The sequence below is a fragment of the Coregonus lavaretus genome (genome assembly GCF_964263955.1).
Source record: "Coregonus lavaretus genome assembly, chromosome: 33".
Classification (NCBI taxonomy): Eukaryota; Metazoa; Chordata; class Actinopteri; order Salmoniformes; family Salmonidae; genus Coregonus; species Coregonus lavaretus.
In genome coordinates this window covers 12,810,396-12,835,010 of record NC_140020.1, presented here as the reverse complement: position 1 = coordinate 12,835,010, position 24,615 = coordinate 12,810,396, and the positions used below count along the sequence as shown (strand labels likewise).

The window sequence follows — 24,615 nt, the reverse complement described above, 5'->3', positions numbered from 1 at the left end:
GTTCAAGTTGCATGATTACATTTACATACTATGACTATACAGTATACAAGCTTTATAAAAACTGTATTTATTAAATGTGTAACTATTTGGTGAAGATTAGCATGTCTAATTCATTATTTGGGAATGTGTTACAAGAGCCACATTTCCCTCAAGTGGCCACATTTCCATCATTTGTGTTATTTTTGGAAATAAACTGGATTCCCATGGGAAGCATTATCAACAGGATGTGTTCTATTTTCAGAAGCCCATTAATCTGATTCAGAACAACGCTTTGGACTAGCAGTTCATTGTTCCGTCTGTTAAAGTAACACTATTGTTGCAAACCTTTCATTGAATGTAAGTCCAGTTAATTTTAGCAAACAAAGATGTAGATGACAGATGAAAATATGAAAAATGTTGTAATTACACATTTAAAGCTGTGATCAAATTGTTCCTTGTCTCTAGGCCTAAAACACCAGGTGGAATGGACTTCTCAAATACTTCAAACCTTAACAACACTGTGAAAACACAGACTCTTTTCTGCTACGAGTCTTTGAGTGGATCGTGTGTGAGGTTTGCTCGACCCCTGAGCGTTCAGGTTCCTATGTTCACATCGATGGTGTTGGCAATACTGGTGACTGTTATTGGGAACCTTCTGGTCATCACCTCTATTGCACACTTCAAGCAGCTCCAAACCTCCATAAACCAACTCCTCCTCTCCCTGGCTGTGTGTGACCTCCTTCTGGGAGTGTTTATAATGCCTTGCAGTGCTGTGCGTTCTGTCCAGGGCTGTTGGTACCTAGGAGGGTTTCTGTGTAAGCTCCACACCAGCACTGACATTATGCTGAGCACATCCTCCATCTTCCATCTATCCTTCATCTCCATTGACCGTTACTTTGCTGTCTGCAGGCCACTGTCGTACAGACTGATCATCAGCAATAACACTGTATTGATCATGATCGCCACCAGTTGGCTGGTCCCTGCCATTTTTGCTTATGGAATGATCTTCTCTGAGATGAATCTAAAAGGCAGGGAGGATTTCTATGAAACACATGTCAAGTGCATTGGAGGCTGTTATGTGTTCTTTAGTCCAGTGGCGGCTGTAGTAGCATCGTCCTTCTGTTTTTACATCCCAGGCCTGATCTTGATTTGTATATACTCCAAGATATATTGGGTTGCCAGGACTCAGGCCAGGTCCATTAAAGATTTATCTCGTCAGTTTAAAGAGGCAGACTCTGGACGTAGAGAGAGACGAGGGGCAAATATTCTGGCAATAGTAGTGGGAGTGTTTCTAATCTGCTGGAGTCCCTTTTCCTTGTGCCTCATCATTGACCCTTTCGTACTGTACTCCATCCCACCGCTGTTGGGAGATACCCTGGTTTGGTTTGGATATTTGAACTCTGCTTTTAACCCTGTTGTCTATGCTTTCTTTTACACTTGGTTCAGGAGGGCTTTGAGAATCATCATCAGTGGTCACGTCTTTCACAGTGGTTCGTGTAGATTTAGATTGTATTCTGAGTAAAGTTTCAGTTTACACTGTATGATGTGTGTTCAAATAAATATATGAATTATGATGGGATGTAACATATGACAGTTATGCAACTAAAAGTTATAAAGCTTGAGTGAAAATGTAACAAAAGCTGCTTTTAACCTGTTTCAAATAAAGCTGTTTGCCTGAAATAAATTTGTTTCAGTGCTTGTGATACTTGTGCCTGTCACCTTGTTGAATAGTGTTCTTTGTCTCCTCCTAGTGCCTATTGCTGGAACAGTAATTCTGTGTTTAGAGCTCATGACATCACTATTTTACGACACTATCATACTGTTGTACATTGCTTGAATACACACATATAATATAAACAGATGTAAATCATTTAACCTATTATAACTGGCTGGTAGCCGGGAAAGGGGTGTACCCAAAATATGACCAATACAGTATATAAATACTGTCATTCTTCTAAAAAGACTGTGCTTGATTCAGCACCACTTACACACCTGCACCTGTGACTACAGTAGCAAGTGATCAGCTCTAATGCACCTGTGACTACAGTAGCAAGTGATCAGCTCTAACTTGAATGTGTTTTTGTTTTGTTTTTGCCAATGGATATCCGATCTCATCAACATCTTGATCCAAATCTGTTTTGTTACCCAGAATCAAATGCCTCCTGCACCAGAGAAATCTTAAGTGAAGGAGCTCAAATTACTTCCTACTTTTTGTTTGTTTCAGTTATGCTGGTCACTATTCTAGGGAATGGTGTGGTTATAATCTCCATTGCTCACATAAAACTGCTCCACACGCCAACTAACATGCTTAAAATGTCTTTGGCAGTTGCTGACCTGCTACTTGGAGTGACTGTGATGCCTTTTAGTACAGTGAGGGCTGCGGAGGGCTGCTGGTACTTTGGAGATGCTTTTTGTTTCCTGCATTCTGATATGTTCCTCACATCTGTTTCAATCTTTCACCTGGTATTCATAGCCATAGATCGATATGAGGCGGTGTGCAATCCACTTCGCTATTCCACCAAGATTACTATACCAATTGCATGGCTCATGATTTTTACCAGTTGGGCAGTTGCTGCATTGTACTCCTATGGCCTACTATATTCAAAAGGAAATGTGAGAGGACTGGATTACATTTACATTTACATTTATGGATGAATTAATTACATCCATATACTGCCTGGGAAGCTGTAATATTTTCTTTAATGCACTGTGGGGCGCCCTAGACACATTGATAGCCTTTTTCTTTCCATGCTCTGTAATAGTGGGTTTGTATACCAAAATATTTTTGGTGGCAAAACAACATGTAAAAAAGATTGAAGACAGCCAAAATAAATACAATGAGGGGGGTAGAGGTGTGGTGTCTCAAGGGTCAGAGCAGAAAGCAGCTAAAACTTTAGGCATTATGGTGGGTGTTTTCATCTTTTGCTGGCTGCCTTTCTTTGTTAATTCCATAGTTGATCCATACACAAACTTTAGCACACCACCCACTCTCTTTGAAGTGTTTATATGGCTGGGTTACTTTAATTATACTGCAAATCCAATCATCTATGCACTGTTTTATCCGTGGTTTCGAAAATGTCTTAATCTCATTGTCACATTGAAAATATTCAATACAAATTCCTCCTATATAAATGTATTTGCTACTACATGATCTATTGTAAAGCTACATCAATATGATGTAAAACTGTGTGTGAACAGTATGTAGCTAACTTCGTGCAAAAAAAAAGTTTCATAATGGCCCTTTTTTGGGCAGCGGATGAATGGTCCAGCTACTATAATTTACTTCCCAGAAAAGAGTCTAAATTCATGCTTAGTGGCATTTTTTTTTTTACCTAAGCAATGACCTGTCCACCTTGGATAGTGTGTTCAAGGAGGCAAATGAAGAGAAGCATTTGAGAAACCTCTTCTTCACATTGTACTGCTGTTGATATTTGCCTGGTCTTTTTCATGTAACTGTGTTTAACTTATAAATCCTTTCTTATTGTATTTTGAATGTAGCATAGGCCTACCTTAGAATAAAGTGTCATTAAGTACATAAAATGTGTATTTAGATATTTTTTTACTCAATCATCTTGTGTCTAATGGCTAGTGTTGAACTAAACAATAACAGGTACCCAGCTCCAGTCCAATGGTCTGAGTTAGACATTTGATCAAAGATGATCTCCTATAGTGAGAAGACAGCAGCTCTAACGTTGGAAATTCATGTCCTCAAAGATGGAAGGCAGGCAGGAGGAGGCGAGATCAATAGGACCATTCTAGCCATTGATAGGGTAGATACGAATCTAAACAACAGGCACAATTTAGCCTCAGCGGAACTCGGCGGGGCTGATTATAACCGGATGTTCCGGTTTGTAGTGGAAATGGAGGCGAGAGCCGGTGACGTCACTTTTTTGGACGTTAACAAGGCGACACCACATCTGAACTCCTCGTCCACATTTACTGGATTGGTTGAACAGTGCAGAAGAGAACCTCCCCTGACAGTGAATGTTTTTTTTTTTTTATCTTGTCAAGACCAGAATGTGGGGGATCTAGTTTCAGGAGTTTCTTTTACGCCTGCTATATTAGGTTAGGCACAATTTCGATATAAAGTAGTTTTTTCAAACTTACCGAAATGACAACCTAACCATTATGAAACTTCTAGTCGTTCAAATAAGGAAGACGTAACAAATTAGCAATTACATTTTTGTTGACCAAATTCGACATTCTCATTGACCTACATGCAAATATTTCGTGGACAGATTTTGGGCGGAGTAAATCCTCTCACTTCGCCTCTTCCACCCTGATTTGATCTTTGCTGTAAAGCAGAGCATAGAGTGGATCATGTGACTAGAAAAGCATGACACACATTTCAGGAAGCAGAGTGTAGGCGGAGCAGACTGTCAAGACAGAACTCATTAAAGGTAAACGAAACATGGAAAACTAATATTTAGTGTTGTCCGAAATTTGCCTAGTTTACCATCAGCAATGTTTGGACAAGCGACAATTAAGCTGTAATTCATGCGACCTGAAAGGGATTTTAATGTTTACTGAGACAGTTGCCAGCATTTGTGCAACTGGAGATACAACAATGTATCATTATCTCTGTACGCTGCAGTATTTCCTTAATCTAAATTAGCATGGCTACTTTACCATTCACGTCTTTTGCGTTTGATGAAATGTATATGATGATTTATGAGTAGCAAATAGACGCAGTGGGAGGGGGCGTATTTGACATTCATCCATGCCAGGTTATTCAGGCGTTTGTATTTCCGCATTTTTCTGGCCTAGTTTTTCAGGTTGAGGGTGTTGGCTTGCCTTACCTGTGCCCTCTTCCAAGGCCTAAATCTGATTGGACGGCTGGCTGATGAACTTCAACTAACCTCTTGTAGACTACTCTTGTGTACATTCATGTGTTTCCCTTATTGATGGCCTATTATTATGTTCCTCAACATTCATGAATACAGTATGTAGGTTTATTCATTTCAAAACGATTCCCACTTTGGCGACAGCATGAGTGTACATAATACATAAAGCAGGTGGGAGTGAATAGAAGTGAACTGAGGCAAGCCATGTGAGTGGCTGACAATAATACTTGTAACATTTTATATTTCAAGGTATTGGGGAGACTCCCAATGTGTCAACCATGGCCTACCAGTACGGAAAAGTGCAGGACCCAAATGTGCTTACTCAGACAATAATCTCCAACATCCAGAAGATAACACAACAAAGTAATTGATACACATGGACAAACTGTGCACACAACCACAACATGTAAATCAGTACACTCAAGTTTTGTCATATCCTCTGAATTTAGTAGGCCAATAGGCTACTACTATACATATCCTATGAGGCCTTGGGGATCGACTCTAAAGTAATAATATATCTACATCATATTTTTCTTTTGAATGAACTTTCAAATGTAATACTTGTCCTATTGAATGAATACACATATTGTTTTGTGTCACAATATTTGTGCCTTGTTTCTACCAGCATCTGAAATACAGAGTATTGTGAATAAGTTGGGAACACAACAAGACACAACTGAGCTCAGACAGCAACTGTGAGTTCTGTTTTAATCTGAAGAAGTCTCTTGTAGTGTGTAACTTTTAAAGATGTTTTTACATGCAGGTATATGTATTACAATGGAATATTATCTAAATGAGGCTTTTGACTTTTCAAATGTAGGCAGCAGAAACAGCAGAATGTCAACCACCTTGCCAAAGAAACAGACCGATGTGTGAAGCAATTTGGCTCTTTGCCTGTCACAACTGAACAGGTACTCAACACGTTTTTTGTACAACAAGCAACAAAACGTATAGTAACTGTGTGCACTGCATGGAACTTGTACTGTAATGTGCAATAGCAGAGAAAACGTTATTCACACAATAATGTGAAAACCGCCAGGTGAACAGCACCTCAGTGCTCATTGGTCACATGTTAGGTGGGCTGGCCTGTGTTGTCCAATCTGATCCCTGGATGACCTGTTCCCTGTGAGTCTCAAGTCTCAATCAACACAACTTGTCAATAATACAAATATTAAAAAATGATTGCACTTGTAATAGTGCCCTCCGTTCACCTTTTATGAATGCATTTGTCATTAAAGGGGCAATCAGCAGTTGCTACATCAATTTTTGGACTTCTAAATTATATGTACCCATTGATTCTTGAAGAATATAACTTATACATACCTCCATGAGCTTAGTTCAGCTGTCATACCCCATCAGAACCCAAAATATAAGCTTGTTTTATTCCAATATTTGAAAACGATATCCGACTGGGAACAATCGTTTTGAATGGTCATCCAACTCGGAATTCCAAGTCGGAAACTCTGGCATCTTTCTAAAGCTCAGACATTCCGACCTGAAGATCATCAGTTGACCTCGTTTTTTTTTCTCTAGTTCCCAGTTGTCTTGAAAGCACCATGACCATCAGATGCAGGTACCATCAGTCCAGTAAAATAAAAAAGCAAATTATTTCAATATGTGGTCCACAGTGCCTCGCAAGTGCTACACTAGCAGATCTGTTTTGTTATCAAAGCTCAAGTTTTGAAATATAATATGGTCTGAAAATAACAATATTGGCAGGACAGGCATTTAGCCAATATGCTGTGATAATGTATTAGGCCTACAGAACTGTTTTTATTAGGTTAATGTAAAATGTTTTAAGTCATGTTTAAAAATACATCTGAGCGGTAGATCTCTGCTTGCTTTTTGACTAGGAAAGTGATCTTGACTCAGAAAAGGTTGGTGACCACTGCTGTACATAATTCAAAACAACACTGTACTGTGCAACACATTTACATTTATATTTTTAGTCATTTAGCAGACGCTCTTATCCAGAGCAACACTGTGCATATTCTCATGAAATTGTGAATGAGATCAAATGGTTGGCATGCAGATGCTGCATGGACATTTCACCGGTAAAACTTGAAGAATTATCATTCACGATTGACAGTGAGAAATGTGAAGGAAGGGTGACCACAAAAATGTAGAAATAAAGAAAAGCATGCGCAAAACGTGTTTCGGATCATTAGCTCTGCGTAAGAGGGTTCCAGGGGGGTGGAACGGGGCGGTTACTTTCAGATCCGCCTTTATTTATATATACAGCTGGTGCACTATTCTTAAGCACATTAGGCCTTTATTTCCTGTTTTTGTAGTTGTGCCTTCTCGTTCAAGGAAGGCCAAAAGCACACTACATGAACATTTTTCCTGACAGCAGAAATCCCACAGTGTTGAAGGAATTTGTGTTTGTGTGTGGTAAAAAAAGCAATTAATGCATTCTTGTAGAGCTCATAAGGAAAGGTTGGAATGCATGCCATGGCATGAATAAAGCAATTCTTACAAACAGCCACGTTTTCTGTTTTTCAGTACTGTCCTGGATGTTTAATTTAGACAATGGAAAGACAAATGATGGGTTTAATTGCAAACACATTCTTGTTGTATTTCTTGCTAACGAAAATGTATTTAAATGTTTTACATATAAGTCACATAATGAGTTAGTATTTCACTTCTGCTTATGTAAAGTAGGGCATGAGAATAATTCTCAATCGGTTGAGATTAAAGAGCGATGCTATGGCACTGTATGTGATGTTAACTCATTTGTTTACATATACCTTTCTTCTAGCGCCAGAGAAAGATCCAGAAAGACCGATTTATCAATGACTTCTCCAATGCACTGGCCAATTTCCAAAAGACACAGAGGCAGGCTGCTCAGAAAGAGAAGGCGTTTGTTGCCAGAGTCCGTGCCGAGTCCAGAGTGTCGGTTAGTAATCATCAATAATTTACACAAACTTCACTAGGTACAGACCAGAGGAGGCTGGTGGGAGGAGCTATAGGAAGATTGGCTAATTGTAATGGCTTGAACGGAATTAATGAAACGGATTCAAACGTGGTTTCCATATTTTGGAAGTGTTTCAAACCGTTCCATATATTCCATTCCAGCCATTACAATGAGCCCATCCTCATATAGCTCCTCCCACCAGCCTCCTCTGGTACAGACCACACCTTCAACATATATGAACGTTTTTGTTTAATGCTGGAAAAGTGTTGAAGGTACTGGATGGGGTGTGTGTGTATGTATATATTGTGTGTGTGTATATACACACACACACATATATACACTGCTCAAAAAAATCAAGGGAACACTTAAACAACACAATGTAACTCCAAGTCAATCACACTTCTGTGAAATCAAACTGTCCACTTAGGAAGCAACACTGATTGACAATAAATTTCACATGCTGTTGTGCAAATGGAATAGACAACAGGTGGAAATTATAGGCAATTAGCAAGACACCCCCAATAAAGAAGTGGTTCTGCAGGTGGTGACCACAGACCACTTCTCAGTTCCTATGCTTCCTGGCTGATGTTTTGGTCACTTTTGAATGCTGGCGGTGCTTTCACTCTAGTGGTAGCATGAGACGGAGTCTACAACACACACAAGTGGCTCAGGTAGTGCAGCTCATCCAGGATGGCACATCAATGCGAGCTGTGGCAAGAAGGTTTGCTGTGTCTGTCAGCGTAGTGTCCAGAGCATGGATGCGCTACTAGGAGAGAGGCCAGTACATCAGGAGACGTGGAGGAGGCCGTAGGAGGGCAACAACCCAGCAGCAGGACCGCTACCTCCGCCTTTGTGCAAGGAGGAGCAGGAGGAGCACTGCCAGAGCCCTGCAAAATGACCTCCAGCAGGCCACAAATGTGCATGTGTCTGCTCAAACGGTCAGAAACAGACTCCATGAGGGTGGTATGAGGGCCCGACGTCCACAGGTGGAGGTTGTGCTTACAGCCCAACACCGTGCAGGACGTTTGGCATTTGCCAGAGAACACCAAGATTGGCAAATTCGCCACTGGCGCCCTGTGCTCTTCACAGATGAAAGCAGGTTCACACTGAGCACGTGACAGATGTGACAGAGTCTGGCGGCGCCGTGGAGAACGTTCTGCTGCCTGCAACATCCTCCAGCATGACCGGTTTGGCGGTGGGTCAGTCATGGTGTGGGGTGGCATTTCTTTGGGGGGCCGCACAGCCCTCCATGTGCTCGCCAGAGGTAGCCTGACTGCCATTAGGTACCGAGATGAGATCCTCAGACCCCTTGTGAGACCATATGCTGGTGCGGTTGGCCCTAGGTTCCTCCTAATGCAAGACAATGCTAGACCTCATGTGGCTGGAGTGTGTCAGCAGTTCCTTCAAGAGGAAGGCATTGATGCTATGGACTGGCCCGCCCGTTCCCCAGACCTGAATCCAATTGAGCACATCTGGGACATCATGTCTCGCTCCATCCACCAACGCCACGTTGCACCACAGACTGTCCAGGAGTTGGCGGATGCTTTAGTCCAGGTCTGGGAGGAGATCCCTCAGGAGACCATCCACCACCTCATCAGGAGCATGCCCAGGCGTTGTAGGGAGGTCATACAGGCACGTGGAGGCCACACACACTACTGAGCCTCATTTTGACTTGTTTTAAGGACATTACATCAAAGTTGGATCAGCCTTTAGTGTGGTTTTCCACTTTAATTTTGAGGGTGACTCCAAATCCAGACCTCCATGGGTTGATACATTTGATTTCCATTGATAATTTTTGTGTGATTTTGTTGTCAGCACATTCAACTATGTATAGAAGAAAGTATTTAATAAAATTATTTCATTCATTCAGATCTAGGAGGTGTTGTTTAAGTGTTCCCTTTATTTTTTTGAGCAGTATATATATATATATATATATTACAGTACCAGTCAAAAGTTTGGACACACCTACTCATTCCAGGGCTTTTCTTTATTTTTTAAAACTATTTTCTACATTGTAGAATAATAGTGAAGACATCAAAACTATGAAATAACACATGGAATCATGTAGTAACCAAAAAAGTGTTAAACAAATCAAAATATATTTTATATTTGAGATTCTTCAAATATCCACCTTTGCCTTGATGACAGCTTTGCACACTCTTGGCATTCTCTCAACCAGCTTCATGAGGTAGTCACCTGGAATGCATTTCAATTAACAGATGTGCCTTGTTAAAAGTTAATTTGAGGAATGTATTTCCTTCTTGAGCCAATCAGTTGTGTTGTGACAAGGTAGGGGGGGTATACAGAAGATAGCCCTATTTGGTAAAAGACCATGTCCATATTATGGCAAAAACAGTTCAAATAAGCAAAGAGAAATGACAGTCCATCATTACATTAAGACATGAAGGATAGTCAATCTGGAACATTTCAAGAACTTTGAACGTTTCTTCAAGTGCAGTCGCAAAAACCATCAAGCGCTATGATGAAACTGGCTCTCATGAGGACCGCCACAGGAAAGGAAGACCAAGAGCTACCTCTGCTGCAGAGGATAAGTTAATTACAGTTACCAGCCTCAGAAATTGCAGCCCAAATAAATGCTTCACAAAGTTCAATTAACAGACACATCTCAACATCAACTGTTCAGAAGAGACTGCGTGAATCAGGCCTTCATGGTCGAATTGCTGCAAAGAAACCACTACTAAAGGACACCAATAAGAAGAAGAGACTTGCTTGGGCCAAGAAACACGAGCAATGGACATTAGACCGGTGGAAATCTGTCCTTTGGTCTGATGAGTCCAAATTTGAGATTTTTGGTTTCAACCGCCGTGTCTTTGTGAGATGCAGACTAGGTGAACGGATGATCTCCGCATGTGTGGTTCCCACCGTGAAGCATGGAGGAGGAGGTGTGATGGTGTGGGGGTGCTTTGCTGGTGACACTGTTGTGATTTATTTAGGATTCAAGGCACACTTTACCAGCATGGCTATCACAGCAATCTGCAGCGATACACCATCCCATCTGGTTTGCGCTTAGTGGGACTATCAGACCTCCAGGCTGTGAAAGGGCTATTTGACCAAGAAGGAGAGTGATGGAGTGTTGCATCAGATGACCTGGCCTCCACAATCTCCCGACCTCAAGCCAATTGAGATGGTCTGGGATGAATTGGACCGCAGAGTGAAGGAAAACCAGCCAACAAGTGCTCAGCATATGTGGAACTCCTTCGAGACTGTTGGAAAAGCATTCCTCATGAAGCTGGTTGAGAGAGAAAATATATTTTGATTTCTTTAACACTTTTTGGGTTATTACCTGATTCCATATGTGTTTTTCATAGTTTTGATGTGTTCACTATTATTCTACAATGTAAAAATAAAGAAAAACGCTTGAATGAGTAGGTGTGTCCAAACCTTTGACTGGTTCTGTATGTACATAGATACACACTTTTTTACTTTACAGGCGTATTCTAAAATTGATTAAATTGTTTTGTTTTTTCATCAATCTACACACAATACCCCATAATGACAAAGCAAAAACAGAGTTTTAGAATTGTGTGCTAATGTATTAAAAAGATAACTGAAATATCACATTTACATAAGTATTCAGACCCTTTACTCAGTACTTTGTTGAAGCACCTTTGGCAACGATGACAGCCTTGATTCTTCTTGGGTATGACGCTACAAGCTTGGCACACCTGTATTTGGAGATTTTATCCCATTCCTCTCTGCAGATCCTCAAGCTCTGCCAGGTTGGATGGGAGCGTCACTGCACAGCTATTTTCAGGTCTCTCCAGAGATGTTAGATCAGGTTCAAATCCGGGCTCTGGCTGGGCCACTCAAGAACATTCAGAGACTTCTCCCGAATCCACTCCTGCGTTGCCTTGGCTGTGTGCTTAGGGTAGTTATCCTGTTGGAAGGTGAACCTTTGCCCCAGTCTGAGGTCCTGAGCGCTCTGGAGCAGGTTTTCATCAAGGATCTTTCTATACTTTGCTCTGTTCATCTTTCCCTCGATCCTGAGTAGTCTCCTATTCCCTGCCGCTGAAAAACATCCCCACAGCATGATGCTGCCACCACCATGCTTCACCGTAGGAATGGTGCCAGGTTTCCTCCAGACGTGATGCTTTGCATTCAGGACAAGGAGTTCAATCTTGGTTTCATCAGACCAGATAATCTTGTTTGTCATGGTCAGAGAGTCTTTAGGTGCCTTTTGGCAAACTCCAAGCAGGCTGTCATGTGCCTTTTACGGAGGAGTGGCTTCCGTCTGGACACTCTACCATAAAGGCCTGATTGGTGGAGTACTGCAGAGATGGTCGTCCTTCTGGAATGTTCTCCCATCTCCACAGAGGAACTCTGGAGCTCTTTCAGAGTGACCATCGGGTTCTTGGTCATCTCCCTGACCAAGGCCATTCTCCCCCGATTGCTCAGTTTGGCCGGGCGGTCAGCTCTAGGAAGATTCTTGGTGGTTTCAAACTTCTTCCATTTAAGAATGATGGAGGCCACTGTGTTCTTGGACCTTCAATGCTGTAGACATTTTTTGGTACCCGTCCCCAGATCTGTGCCTCGACACAATCCTGTCTCGGAGCTCTACGGACAATTCCTTCGACCTCATGGCTTGGTTTTTGCGCTGACATGCACTGTCAACTGTGGGACCTTATATAGACAGTGTGTGCCTTTCCAAATCATGTCCAATCAATTTAATTTACCACAGGTGGACTTGTTGTAGAAACATCTCAAGGATGTTAAACGGAAACAAAATGCACCTAAGCTCAATTTTGAGTCTTATAGCAAAGGGTCTGAATACTTATGTAAATAAGGTATTTCTGTTTTTTGTTTTTAATACATTTGCAAAAATGTCTAAAAACCTGTTTTCGCTTTGTCATTATTGGGTATTGTGTATAGATTGAGGATTAATTTTTTTTGATTTAATCCATTTTAGAATAAGGCTGTAATGTAACAATGTGGAAAAAGTCAAGGGCATTGAATACTTTCCGAATGCACTGTGTGTATGTGTGTGTGTGTGTATGTATGTATATATATATATATATATATATTATATATATGTGTGTGTATGTATGTATGTATGTATGTATGTATGTATGTATGTATGTACAGTGGGGGAAAAAAGTATTTAGTCAGCCACCAATTGTGCAAGTTCTCCCACTTAAAAAGATGAGAGAAGCCTGTAATTTTCATCATAGGTACACGTCAACTATGACAGACAAATTGAGGGAAAAAAATACAGAAAATCACATTTCAGGATTTTTAATGAATTTATTTGCAAATTATGGTGACAACTAAGTATTTGGTCACCTACAAACAAGCAATATTTCTGTCTCTCACAGACCTGTAACTTCTTCTTTAAGAGGCTCCTCTGTCCTCCACTCGTTACCTGTATTAATGGCACCTGTTTGAACTTGTTATCAGTATAAAAGACACCTGTCCACAACCTCAAACAGTCACACTCCAAACTCCACTATGGCCAAGACCAAAGAGCTGTCAAAGGACACCAGAAACAAAATTGTAGACCTGCACCAGGCTGGGAAGACTGAATCTGCAATAGGTAAGCAGCTTGGTTTGAAGAAATCAACTGTGGGAGCAATTATTAGGAAATGGAAGACATACAAGACCACTGATAATCTCCCTCAATCTGGGGCTCCACGCAAGATCTCACCCCGTGGGGTCAAAATGATCACAAGAACGGTGAGCAAAAATCCCAAAACCACACGGGGGGACCTAGTGAATGACCTGCAGAGAGCTGGGACCAAAGTAACAAAGCCTACCATCAGTAACACACTACGCCGCCAGGGACTTAAATCCTGCAGTGCCAGACGTGTCCCCCTGCTTAAGCCAGTACATGTCCAGGCCCGTCTGAAGTTTGCTAGAGTGCATTTGGATGATCCAGAAGAGGATTGGGAGGATGTCATATGGTCAGATGAAACCAAAATATAACTTTTTGGTAAAAACTCAACTCGTCGTGTTTGGAGGACAAAGAATGCTGAGTTGCATCCAAAGAACACCATACCTACTGTGAAGCATGGGGGTGGAAACATCATGCTTTGGGGCTGTTTTTCTGCAAAGGGACCAGGACGACTGATCTGTCTAAAGGAAAGAATGAATGGGGCCATGTATCGTGAGATTTTGAGTGAAAACCTCCTTCCATCAGCAAGGGCATTGAAGATGAAACGTGGCTGGGTCTTTCAGCATGACAATGATCCCAGACACACCGCCCGGGCAACGAAGGAGTGGCTTCGTAAGAAGCATTTCAAGGTCCTGGAGTGGCCTAGCCAGTCTCCAGATCTCAACCCCATAGAAAATCTTTGGAGGGAGTTGAAAGTCTGTGTTGCCCAGCGACAGCCCCAAAACATCACTGCTCTAGAGGAGATCTGCATGGAGGAATGGGCCAAAATACTTACAGAAAACGTTTGACCTGTGTCATTGCCAACAAAGGGTATATAACAAAGTATTGAGAAACTTTTGTTATTGACCAAATACTTATTTTCCACCATTATTTGCAAATAAATTCATTAAAATCCTACAATGTGATTTTCTGGATTTTTTTTTCTTATTTTGTCTGTCATAGTTGACGTGTACCTATGATGAAAATTACAGGCCTCTCTCATCTTTTTAAGTGGGAGAACTTGCACAATTGGTGGCTGACTAAATACTTTTTTTCCCCACTGTATGTATGTATGCACACACAAAAGTATGTGGACACCCCTTCAAATTAATGGATTCGGCTATTTCAGCCACACCCGTTGCTGACAGGTGTATAAAATTGAGCGCACAGCCATTCAATCTCCATAGACAAGCATTGACAGTTGAATGGCCTTACTGAAGAGCTCAGTGACTTTCAACATGGCACCGTCATAGGATGCCACCTTTCCAGCAAATCAGTTCGTCAAATTTCTGCCCTGCTAGAGCTGACCCGGTCAACTGTAAGTGCTGTTATTGGGAAGTTTAAATCGTCTTGGAGCAACAACGGCTCAGCCGCGAAGTGGTAGGCCACACAAGCTCACAGAACGGGACCGCTGAGTTCTGAAGTGCATAGTGTGTAAAAATCGTCTGTTCTCAGTTGCAACACTCACTACCGAGTTCCAAACTGCCTCTGAAAGCAACGTCAGCACAAGAACTGTCCGTCGGGAGCTTCATGAAATGGGTTTCCATGGCCGAGCAGCCGCACACAAGCCTAAGATCACCATGTGCAATGCCAAGCGTCGGCTGGAGTGGTGTAAAGCTTGCAGCCATTGGACTCTGGAGCAGTGGAAACGCGTTCTCTGGGGTGATGAATCACGCTTCACCATCTGGCAGTCCTACGGACGAACCTGGGTTTGGCGGATGCCAGGAGAACGCTACCTGCCTGAATGTATAGTGCCAACTGTAAAGTTTGGTGGAGGAGGAGTAATGGTCTGGGGCTATTTTTCATGGTTCGTGCTAGGCCCCTTAGTTCCAGTGAAGGGAAATCTTAACGCTACAGCATACAATTACATTCTAGACGATTCTGTGCTTCCAACTTTGTGGCAACAGTTTGGGGAAGGCCTTTTCCTGTTTCAGCATGACAATGCCCCCTTGCACAAAGCGAGGTCCATACAGAAATAGTTTGTCGAGATCGGTGTGGAAGAACTTAACTGGCCTGCACAGAGCCCTGACCTCAACCCCATCGAACACCTTTGGGATGAATTGGAAAGGCAACTGTTAGCCAGGCCTAATCACCCAACATCAGTCCCCGACCTCACTAATGCTCTTGTGGCTGAATAGAAGATAGAAGCAATGTTCCAACATCTAGTGGAAAGCCTTCCCAGAAGAGTGGAGGCTGTTATAGCAGCAAAGGGGGATCAACTCAATATTAATGCCCATGATTTTGGAATGAGATGTTCGACGAGCAGGTGTCCACATACTTTTTGTCATGTAGTGTATATACAGCCATTGATTGGTGATAGGAGGAGTAGTCAATTATTTGGTTGTCGAGAGGGGAGGAAATGTAAATGTTTCTTTCCTCCCAAACTTTAGTTACTTTACACATAAAGCCATGAATCAAATCCCACCTGAAATTAGAGTGCATCAAGCTGACTGTTCTGTCCACCCTCAGGGTGGCTATCCTGACGACAGCTTTGGAGGAAATGGAAACTCCTTTGAAAGGTCAGAGTTCAGCATTTCAGTGGTCTCGTGCTTTTTGAGTGAAATAGTACACATACATGCTGCACTAAACATACTGTGCAAGCTGTCTAAATACATCCCACTGTCTGTCGCCACATAAAACTGCATGCCGACCACAGAGGAAGGAACCACTGTAGACACTCATATTTCATGGATTTACCCAGAGTTCATAATCCTGATTCCTCTATTATTGCCTACAGTTGTGGAGAATGTGAACATCCTCTTTTACAGTCAAGAGACTATTATTTTTTATTTGGTCTGTTGGGGTTTGGCTCTATATTTTATGTCCTGACCTTTTGTTCTACTATGAATCGCTTAACCATCAAATGAATATTCACATACAAAACCCACAGTTGACTATTCTCTAACTGCTAGTTTATCTAAACATCCACTTTAGTGTTAACATGTCAGTCTTTACAGGCCCTTCAGGCCCATCTCTCTCTGGCCCAGCCAGACGGAGTGGGAGGTGAGTGTTTGCTTTGGGTGGTTCACCACGTCTTTCCCATGTCTGACTCTACAGTGGGGGGCAGGCCCAGGTCCAGTCACAGTCCCAGGAGGTGGCCATCACTGAAGAGGACCTGCAGCTCATCCAGGAGAGAGAGACTTCCATCAGACAGCTAGAGGTGATAGCACTCGTCTATTACTCACCATTAGTGAACAAGATTCAGGGTTAAATTATGATTTTGCTGGAGGTCTTTCGTTCCTTTAAATTATCCTTTAAATGATCTTATACCGTAACCAATACAGTAAGCACACCTTATGCCAGGGTTCCGAATTTGGCCCGCTGGTGGTTTTATAAAACAAATTGCATTGTTGGACATAACAGAAAACACCATAAAATCAGCTCCAAGTGATTTTAATTTTGGAAATCTGTTCCCAAGTATTCCAACGCATAATAGAGAGACACTTGATCTTATACCAATGCAAGCAAGGTTTGAAATTAGTATGTTTTAGTCAAATATTGGGCTTCTTGCTGTCAATTTGCAGTCTACAAATTATTTGTAATTATGTTTCGGCCTCCCGACCATCCGCTCAAGAAAAAATTGGCCCGCGGCTGAATCTAGTTGATGATCACTGCCTTATGCTATCCTGCAAATCACACTTACATAATGGATTTATATCCAGTCCATTTAATTTGTTATGTTGTCTGTGTATTCAATGCTTGTTTTTTTTTCAGTCTGATATTACAGATATCAATGAAATATTTAAGGACTTGGGAATGATGGTCCATGAGCAAGGGGATATGATCGGTAAGCATCCATTCAGTAATTTACTCCTCTAAACTTCTGACTATGTTATAAACGTCTCCACTTTCAAAACATTGACAGCATACGCCTACAGGGATGAAATACTGCATGTTTAGGAGTCTTTAAGGCCAAATGTCTGAGTGTTCTGGGAACCGAGGATGACCAACAGCTACGCTAGACACACATGATTATGTCCCACGGTTAAGACTGAAGTGCTGTTAACGTGATGCTGGCATCCTTTGAGAGGCTAATCATCGTCATGGTGTACAAGTCAAAAGTTAGAGTTCTCACTTTTCAGCAAAATTTTAAAGAAAACATTCAACCAAAACTGAACTTCTGTGAGAGAATTACCCTTTCACTGTGCATTTTATACCCCTAGACAGTATAGAGGCCAATGTCGAAACTGCTGACCTTCATGTTCAGAATGCCACCCAGCAGTTAGCACAGGCTGCAGACTATCAGGTAGGTAACATGGGAATCATTATTTTGAGGGTGAATAAATCATGATGATTTTTCTGTATATTTTACAATGCTGCATCAAATCTATTTGCGTATAACATTAAGTGTTTATTTTTACCCTTTCAGCGCAAATCTAGGAAGAAGATCTGCATTCTCATTGCCGTTCTGGTGGTTCTCGCTGTTATCGTTGGTTTAATCATCTGGGCATCAGTCAAAGGGTGATGATGCTTTTCACACACTCTTTGATCCTGGCATTTTAATTATTATTTAGGGCGAAGTTTGAGTTACAAATCTCATGGCCATTGCTTGTAAAATGAAGACAAGGACGACAGATGTTTCATACATTCTGTCACTTTGCTGTGTCGATGTAAAAATTGAAATTGAAATAGATTACTTTATAAGGGAACTTTTTGTCAATGTGCCATAGCCCAAATAATCAATCAGTAATGAATTAATAACGTATAAACTCCTTTAATTGTATATTATATATAAAGCCTGTTCTTTTGGAGGCCACATACTGTACACTATCTGCAGATACGTACACTGAGTATACAAAACATTAAGAACACCTGCTCATTCCATGACAGACTGACCAGGTGAAAGCTATTTGTTATTGTTGTCATTTGTTAAATCTACTTCAAACAGTGTAGATGAAGGGGAGGAGACAGGTTAAAGAAGGATTTTTATGCCTTGAGACAATTGAGACATGGATTGTGTATGTGTGTCATTCAGAGGGTGAATGGGCAAGACAAAAGATTTAAGTGCCTTTGAATGGGGTATGGTAGTAGCTGCCAGGCACACCGGTTTGAGAGTGTCAAGAACTGCAACGCTGCTGGGTTTTTCACGCTCAACAGTTTCCTGTGTGTATCAAGAATGGTCCACCACCGAAAGAACATCCAGCCAACTTGACACAACTGTTGGAAGCATTGGAGTCAACATGGGCCAGCATCCGTGTGGAACGCTTTTGACACTTTGTAGAGTCCATGCCCTGACATATTGAGGCTGTTCTGAGGGTAAAAGGGTGGAGACTCAATATTAGGAAGGTATTCTTAATGTTTTGTACACTCAGTGTATATAGTATAACTGTTCACTCTCTTGTTCCTTGGACCTATGTTTTTCTGTCCAAGCTATTGCCCTTGTCATTCCTGACTACTGTGAGATATTGATGTTTTCATTGATTGTGAACTAATACTATAGTAAGAAGAATACACACCGCTTAGACCTGGAATAGGCTTGTGTGATACAGTACTTGCTAATTATTATGGACTGTAGCCTAGTCTATGCACCAGAGGCCAAGAATTGTGCAATACTATGTAATATCTATGTATCTACTATGTAATATCTTGCATCACTTTTGCTGTCAGGTTCCTCAGAGTGCTGCCTCATTCTTCACTTCAGCCTTTATTTTCTATGAAGCAATTTATGCATTTTTATTTTAATAAATATGTACAGTGCCTTCAGAAAGTATTCATACCGCTTGACTTATTCTATATTTTGTTGTTACAGCCTGAATTCAAAATTGATTAAATACTACATATACTACTACATACACTGCTCAAAAAAATAAAGGGAACACTTAAACAACACAATGTAACTCCAAGTCAATCACACTTCTGTGAAATCAAACTGTCCACTTAGGAAGCAACACTGATTGACAATACATTTCACATGCTGTTGTGCAAATGGAATAGACAACAGGTGGAAATTATAGGCAATTAGCAAGACACCCCCAATAAAGAAGTGGTTCTGCAGGTGGTGACCACAGACCACTTCTCAGTTCCTATGCTTCCTGGCTGATGTTTTGGTCACTTTTGAATGCTGGCGGTGCTTTCACTCAAGTGGTAGCATGAGACGGAGTCTACAACCCACACAAGTGGCTCAGGTAGTGCAGCTCATCCAGGATGGCACATCAATGCGAGCTGTGGCAAGAAGGTTTGCTGTGTCTGTCAGCGTAGTGTCCAGAGCATGGAGGCGCAACCAGGAGACAGGCCAGTACATCAGGAGACGTGGAGGAGGACGTAGGAAGGCAACAACCCAGCAGCAGGACCGCTACCTCCGCCTTTGTGCAAGGAGGAGCAGGAGGAGCACTGCCAGAGCCCTGCAAAATGACCTCCAGCAGGCCACAAATGTGCATGTGTCTGTTCAAACGGTCAGAAACAGACTCCATGAGGGTGGTATGAGGGCCCGACGTCCACAGGTGGGGGTTGTGCTTACAGCCCAACACCGTGCAGGACGTTTGGCATTTGCCAGAGAACACCAAGATTGGCAAATTCGCCACTGGCGCCCTGTGCTCTTCACAAATGAAAGCAGGTTCACACTGAGCACATATGACAGACGTGACAGAGTCTGGAGACGCCGTGGAGAACGTTCTGCTGCCTGCAACATCCCCCAGCATGACCGGTTTGGCGGTGGGTCAGTCATGGTGTGGGGTGGCATTTCTTTGGGGGGCCGCACAGCCCTCCATGTGCTCACCAGAGGTAGCCTGACTGCCATTAGGTACCGAGATGAGATCCTCAGACCCCTTGTGAGACCATATGCTGGTGCGGTTGGCCCTGGGTTCCTCCTAATGCAAGACAATGCTAGCCCTCATGTGGCTGGAGTGTGTCAGCAGTTCCTGCAAGAGGAAGGCATTGATGCTATGGACTGGCCCGCCCGTTCCCCAGACCTGAATCCAATTGAGCACATCTGGGACATCATGTCTCGCTCCATCCACCAACGCCACGTTGCACCACAGACTGTCCAGGAGTTGGCGGATGCTTTAGTACAGGTCTGGGAGGAGATCCCTCAGGAGACCATCCGCCACCTCATCAGGAGCATGCCCAGGCGTTGTAGGGAGGTCATATAGGCACGTGGAGGCCATACACACTACTGAGCCTCATTTTGACTTGTTTTAAGGACATTACATCAAAGTTGGATCAGCCTGTAGTGTGGTTTTCCACTTTAATTTTGAGGGTGACTCCAAATCCAGACCTCCATGGGTTGATACATTTGATTTCCATTGATAATTTTTGTGTGATTTTGTTGTCAGCACATTCAACTATCTAAAGAAAAAAGTATTTAATAAGATTATGTCATTCATTCAGATCTAGGATGTGTTGTTTAAGTGTTCCCTTTATTTTTTTGAGCAGTGTATAATACCTCATAACGACAAAGTGAAAACATGTTTTTAGACATTTTTGAAAAATGTATTCAAAATTCAATACAGACATATCTAATTTTCATAAGTGCTCACACCCCTGAGTCAATACATGTTAGAATCACCTTTGGAAGTGATTACAGCTGTGAGTCTTTCTGGGTAAGTCTCTAAGAGCTTTGCAGACCTGGATTGTACAATATTTGCACATTATTATTTTTACAATTCTTCAAGCTCTGTCAAGTTGGTTGGTGATCATTGCTAGACAGCCATTTTCTTGCCATAGATGATTTAATTCAAAACTGCAACTAGGCCACTCAGGAACATGCAATGTCGTCTTGGTAATCAACTCCAGTGTATATTTGGCCTTGTGTTTTAGGTTATTGTGCTGCTGAATTTGTCTCTTAGTGTTTGTTGGAAAGCAGACTGAACCAGGTTTTCCTCTAGGATTTTGCCTGTGCTTAGCTCTATTCTGTTTATTTTTATCATAAAAAAACTCCATAGTACTTGCCGATGACAAGCATACGCATAACATGATGCAACCACCACCATGCTTGAAAATATGAAGAGTGGTACTCAGTGTTGTGTTGGGTTTGCCCCAAACATAATGCTTTGTATTCAGGATATAAAGTCAATTTCTTTGCTATATTTTCTGCAGTTTTACATTAGTGCCTTATTGCAAACATGATGCAAGTTTAGGAATATTTGTATTCTGTACAGGCTTCCTTCTTTTCACTGTCATTTAGGTTAGTATTGTGGAGTAACTACAATGTTGTTGATCCATCAGTTTTCTCCTATCACAGCCATTAAACTCTGTAACAGTTTTAACATCTCCATTGGCCTCTAGGTGAAATCCCTGAGCTGTTTCCTTCCTCTCCGGCAACTGAGTTATGAAGGACACCTGTATCTTTGTAGTGACTGGGTGCATTTATACACCATCCCAAAGTGTAATGAATAACATCACCATGCTCAAAGGGATATTCAATGTCTGCTTTTTATTTTTACCCATCTACCACTAGGTGCCCTTCTTTGTGAGGCATTGGAAAACCTCCCTGGTCTTTGCGGTTGAATCTGTGTTTGAAATTCACTGCTCGTCTGAGGGAACTGTCAATGATCTGTATGCGTGGGGTACAAAGATGAGGTAGTCGTTCAGAAATCATGTTAAACACTATTATTGCATACAGAGTGAGTCCACGCAACTTATTATTTGAATTGTTAAGCACATTTTTACTCCTGAACTTATTTAGGCTTGCCATAACAATGGGGTTGAATACTTATTGACTCAAGACATTTCAGCTTTTCATTTTTAATTAACTTGAAAACATTTCTAAAAACATAATTCCATTTTGACATTATGGGGTATTGTGTGTAGGCCAGTGACCCAAAACAATCTAAATTTAATACATTTTAGATTCAGGCTGTAACACAACAAAATGTTGAAAAGTCAAGGGGTGTGAATACTTTCTGAAGGCACTGTATGGGTTATACAAGTTTTTTGGAACTGTGAATGTTTTTGCTGCCTCATAAAAATGTGATCAGTTTTTATACAGCTCTTTCCGTTTTCACTTTTTTCAATAAAAAGCAGTGCAGCACTGGATGCTATGAGCTCTTAATTACTGGCTTCCCTTTTTCCCCCTTCTGACCTTCGCCTACTAATCATCATTCTTCTTTAATTCAGTGTGTTTTGGTCGTACTTTAGGCTACACAACTTTCTATCTGCCTTATGTTTTTAATGGAAAAGTTATATATCAAAGTTGAAATAATATTTTAAAAAATCGTTTTGATTCTTGGTTTTGTCCAGTTGTATATTTGAATATGTATTTCTGAGGGAGGAAGCTTTACTGTACGATATACTCCTGAAACCTGATTAATGAGCTGTATAACGGAGAATAAAACCCTGATTTGTATACTTAATCTCATATGCTTAATTGCATTATTCTTGTTGAACAAGGATTTTAGTGAAAATTTGCATATACACATTTACCATGTTATGCAGTGGGTGATTTCATTTCCTCGCCTCATCTTGCATGTAGGTGTGTCTGTAGGAGGGGAAGTTCTTGGAAGTTTTGCCAGCTTGTCTCCCTGCAGTCAATCTCTTGACAGATGAGGCTGCATGTACAGACTGGATGGCACTGATACATTTAGGAGAAATTCAATTTAAGAAAGATGTATTTATATGACGTGGTGAAATATGACAAACACAGGCCTTCTGTATGCTGTATAAAAACTACTGGCTAAAATTATACAAAACATCTGTGGCATCACTTTAATACTCTTATTTGTTTTTCAACCTCTGTATTCTATTTTAGCCTGATAAATTTACATGAAGCTTTTTTTAAATTTATTTATTTTATCTCTGGTTGGCATTTAGGCTAATAGCCTATTATGTCCTTACATGTTCAGAGATTATCCATCCAGTGTCTAACTATACATTGTAACCAGGCTCCCTGGCCTGTTGCACCATTCTGAATTGATGTGCTTGTCACACACCCATTCTGCACCTTGTGTGTTGTGAGAGGCAGTGAAATTTGTGGGGTAAATTGAGCCAAAAGGGTTAGTTGAGCCACCCTTGTTTCTAGGAAACCATAGACAAAAATAATAATTATTTAGGAACAGATCATCATTTCATGAAGTCTGTGAAGAAAGGAACTATATGGAAAAAGTGGTAAGCAAGTTAGGTCCAGTGTTAGGTCACCAAGTCAAATGGTGCTTGTATCTAAACAAAAGTGGATAATTTTAAGATTGTTCTATACATCAGTTGGTCTCTATAAGCTTCAGCATGAAAGTGCATCCTTGTAGCTGTGTGGGCAAATATAGTTAACATTTACATTTACATTTACGTCATTTAGCAGACGCTCTTATCCAGAGCGACTTACAAATAGGTGCATTCACCTTATAGCCAGTGGGATCACCACTTTACAATTTTTTTTTTTTTTTTTCTCTTTTCAATATATTTTTATTTTTGTATCTTTATTTTGACTATTTTTTCTATTGTTAATGTTATTCTTTGTCTTTTCAATATATTTGTAAAAAAAAAAAATTTGGGGGGGGGTGGTTTGGGGTAAGTGGGGGTAGAAGGATTACTTTATCCTATCCCAGGTATTCCTTAAAGAGGTGGGGTTTCAAATGTCTCCGGAAGGTGGTGAGTGACTCCGCTGTCCTGGCGTCGTGAGGGAGCTTGTTCCACCATTGGGGTGCCAGAGCAGCGAACAGTTTTGACTGGGCTGAGCGGGAACTATGCTTCCACAGAGGTAGGGGAGCCAGCAGGCCAGAGGTGGATGTTTGACTTGGGGTAAGTTGAGCCAATGGCAAGTCGAGCAAATGTAAGTGTTTTCTTCCCAACGCTGGGATATAAGGTAATAATAGGGCCTATGTTAAAAGTGTTTACAAAAGTACAAAGTGTTTGTTAGGTGTTAAGCCTGTGTTAAAATATGCTTAAAATGATTAAAAAACGAAAAGCAATTGTGGTTAGGTTCAATTATGATTGGGAAATAAAGATACACGTGGTTTTAAAAAGGTAGTGGTAATATTTCATTCAGTACAGACATGTATAGGCCGCTGAACCCGGGGTAAGTTGTGCCGAGAGACCACTTTTGTTTTGGACATGCTATGTTTTCAAAACTAATGTTTACATGAATTCTGATTATTTCCAGTGATGCACAACATCCTGAAATATATTCAGTTAGAACGAATACTATATTTCCCTTGAGAGTGATTCTGAATGTCAAAATGTCTCAACTTACCCCACTTTCCCCTACATATGACGGTCCTATACTGTACTGCCTAAAGCCATAGCCACCTATATGCACAACAAACCCCCAGGTTAGGCCCGACCACAGGAGTAGCAGTGTGGGACGTCTCTCTCTATAAAGATCAAAGGGGCCAGCAGAAGTT

At 41.3% G+C, this 24,615-nt stretch overlaps 2 protein-coding genes and 1 pseudogene across 3 annotated transcripts; all 3 read left to right on the top strand.

Annotated features, from left to right (window-relative positions):
* Positions 1-463: 463 nt before the first annotated feature.
* LOC311108444 (trace amine-associated receptor 1-like) lies at positions 464-1,501 on the top strand (the record flags this gene model as incomplete). The annotated part of the gene is made up of 1 exon (XM_084151067.1): positions 464-1,501. One exon carries the CDS (start codon positions 464-466, stop codon positions 1,499-1,501), a length of 1,038 nt encoding a protein of 345 aa, XP_084007193.1.
* A 704-nt stretch (positions 1,502-2,205) lies between these two features.
* Positions 2,206-3,130, top strand: LOC311108142 (trace amine-associated receptor 13c-like; annotated as a pseudogene). Its single transcript has one exon. The product of its transcript is annotated as a trace amine-associated receptor 13c-like (transcript).
* Positions 3,131-3,832: 702 nt separating this feature from the next.
* On the top strand, positions 3,833-19,055 carry LOC311108802 (syntaxin-7-like). Its single transcript, XM_084151564.1, has 10 exons — positions 3,833-4,379; positions 5,073-5,186; positions 5,449-5,518; positions 5,644-5,734; positions 7,582-7,719; positions 15,815-15,864; positions 16,403-16,505; positions 17,060-17,132; positions 17,509-17,591; positions 17,715-19,055. Exons 2-10 carry the CDS (start codon positions 5,102-5,104, stop codon positions 17,808-17,810), a joined length of 789 nt encoding a protein of 262 aa, XP_084007690.1. The 5' UTR covers positions 3,833-4,379; positions 5,073-5,101; the 3' UTR covers positions 17,811-19,055.
* The last annotated feature ends 5,560 nt before the right edge of the window (positions 19,056-24,615 follow it).